Here is a 2,455-nt window from a genome sequence, read left to right as displayed (position 1 = left end):
GAGGACAAAGTGTTGTTATGATGTGTGTGACATGAGGACAGTGTGAGAAGACAGTGAGTTATAAAGTCTGACTGGACTCACCTGGTGCTGCAGCCGCCATCTTGTCGTCTGCTGAGAACATCAGAGACTAATTCAGCTGGAGGGAAGAGGAACCAGAGTTTAGCTTCTCTGTTATTCACATACTCAGATGCCATAACTCATTATCAAGTGTTTAGTTAATGTGTTTGGACAAACAGAGAGAGTTTCAGCTCTGTGAGCTCTGATCTGTGAAGCGCTCTGTTGAAGTCAAAGTTTGGTCTCGCTAAATGTCCTGTATGTATGTTTGTGACTTTCTGCCAACTGAAACGCTGCTGGAGGGCTTTTAATTTGACATGGTTACAGTAAGTGTTGAGTTTGTATTAACATGTAATGCAGTAACTTTAAACACGACAGACTGAATTAACTGAAATCAAGGCTTCATACTGAAATACATCTCTGACCATCTCTACATATCAAACAGAAAGAGGTAGACATAAAGACCTGCCTCTAATAAACGTCTGTTACGTTTTGGAGTTGAAGTAAATATTGTAAATTGGAATTTGTGAGGGAAATATGATATTCTGCTGGAATGGATGTGTTTTGCCATTGTGTCGATTTCATTTCCTGACCTGTTGGTTATCAGTGTTATCAATCTGTCATTTAAGCAAGCGAGAAGACTTGGTGAGGACTTAGTCCATGGCTGGATTGTGATGAAGGGAACTGCTGAAGTAACTGATGTTGTACAAACAGTTTTCGGGAAATGTTTGGATGAAGACTGTTCCAGTGAACGGACCAACAAGGCCTGTTGGGTAACTGTCTGTTTTGTTTTGTTTCTGTGACTTCTCAACTCTGGAAACTGACCACATGTCCTTCTTGCAGGCTCTGGACTTTTGGGTGGTGCATTAATTAGCAACTGGTTCTTATGTTTCTCAAATAACCTTATTTCTGCTGTTAAAGGTGAACTGAAGAACAAGTGACACCTGATCATAGTGGTGCCTTCTGTTACGGCCTCCAAGAATAAAGCTCAAAAAGGGCAGGAGGCTACAACATATATAAAAAGGACACCAGACAAGAATAACATTTCAGCCAAGCTTTACTGAAACATCCCCAAAATTATTCATAGTTTATCAACCTAAACCAAAGAAAACAAATAGGACTGGAGACCCCGGCCAATATGAACAAAAGACAGGTAAACGCTGGGCCAACCACGCAGTGGGCCGTCGCTCCCAGCGCTTCATCCTAAAACTACCTAAACCCAACTTAACCTAAAACAAAAGACGAATAACATGACTACCGGTAATCTCCAGCCCGAAAGAACATAAACTAAAATAACAAAACCCCAGCGCACCTGACTGTGCGTGGAGGAACGAACATACTAACATCTGAGAACAAACGTTGCTTTATTCAGTGGTTCTGACCACACCAGGTGAACTATGGCACACAATGGCCAACTTGCTAGCTTGATGTGCCAAAGCACTATATATAAATCCAACTGATGTAGTTGGATAACTTTTGGTGATTTTTTGTACAATATCGTGGCTGTACTATAATGTGTGTGTGTGTGTGTGTCTCCTTTCCTTGTCTCTGCACTCTCCACCCCTCTCATCCCTTCCCTCTGTCCCCGAGTGCCGATTGCACCCTGCTGTGCACCAGGCAGAGGGAACTGGGAGGCAAGTGTAGCGGCGAGAGAGGACAGGACACCAAAACCAGGACGCATGTAACATACTGCTTAACAAATCATCGATCACCTGAAGAGTACAAGATTTAAAACACATTCAAGAAATTCACGTTTTTTTCTCTTTCAGTAAAATGCTGAATAATACTACTTTACTTACATTTTAAACATCAAATACGTTTCCCTTTAGACACTTGAAATATTCACAAGCCACAGTAAAATGCTAAAATTAGCTTTGCTAACACACGACAAAACTAGCTAACTGAGAAGCTATCTGACCAGGGCAGGTCAAGTGCCGCCAATTAAAATGGCGGTCTCGTGGCTTCTGCACATAAACCGTGTCACTGTCATCTGATAACTGCTCGACTTCAATGACTGATTTCACTGTTTCTCAACTATAGTGAAGCTAAACGTTACACTGAGCGGTTACTACCTACTAGCTGAACTCTCTCTGTAACACGCCCCGGACGTTGTGTTAAATTGAGTAAGGGGTGGGAAGGATGAAACAAAAGATTTAAAAAATTGAGTTTTCTGTTAACTACAGTTAATTTTAAGGTGAAAACGTTTACTAAGAACAATAGTTTATAACTGTATTTATTTCTACTTTACACCGTTTTCACTTAACCATTTACAAACGTGCTGTTGGTCTGGGGTACCGGTGCTTGAACCTGTTGCAGTCCGCCTTCGCAAAACAAGCCTCGCTGTAAATGTAAAGCGGGACAGACACAGAAACAAAGCTGGCAGCCAAACACTCACCCACAG

The 2,455-nt window shown here is 41.8% G+C and overlaps 1 protein-coding gene across 1 annotated transcript in view; it reads right to left on the bottom strand.

Moving 5' to 3' along the window:
- Nucleotides 1-100, bottom strand: part of LOC111657554 (GTPase IMAP family member 8-like) — a 5,543-nt gene extending 5,443 nt beyond the window's left edge. Inside the window, exon 1 of the mRNA XM_087174998.1 lies at nucleotides 82-100. Within this exon, the coding sequence (XP_087031124.1) occupies nucleotides 82-100 (19 nt within the window). The remainder of the gene's footprint in view (nucleotides 1-81) is intronic.
- Between the last annotated feature and the right edge of the window lie 2,355 nt (nucleotides 101-2,455).

This window comes from Seriola lalandi, unplaced genomic scaffold (genome assembly GCF_002814215.2).
Source record: "Seriola lalandi dorsalis isolate HSWRI2012SDOR001 ecotype SW California unplaced genomic scaffold, Sedor1 jcf7180002054407, whole genome shotgun sequence".
Lineage (NCBI taxonomy): Eukaryota > Metazoa > Chordata > Actinopteri > Carangiformes > Carangidae > Seriola > Seriola lalandi.
Note: the sequence above shows the minus strand (reverse complement) of the source record. Positions and strands in the feature narration are given on the sequence as shown.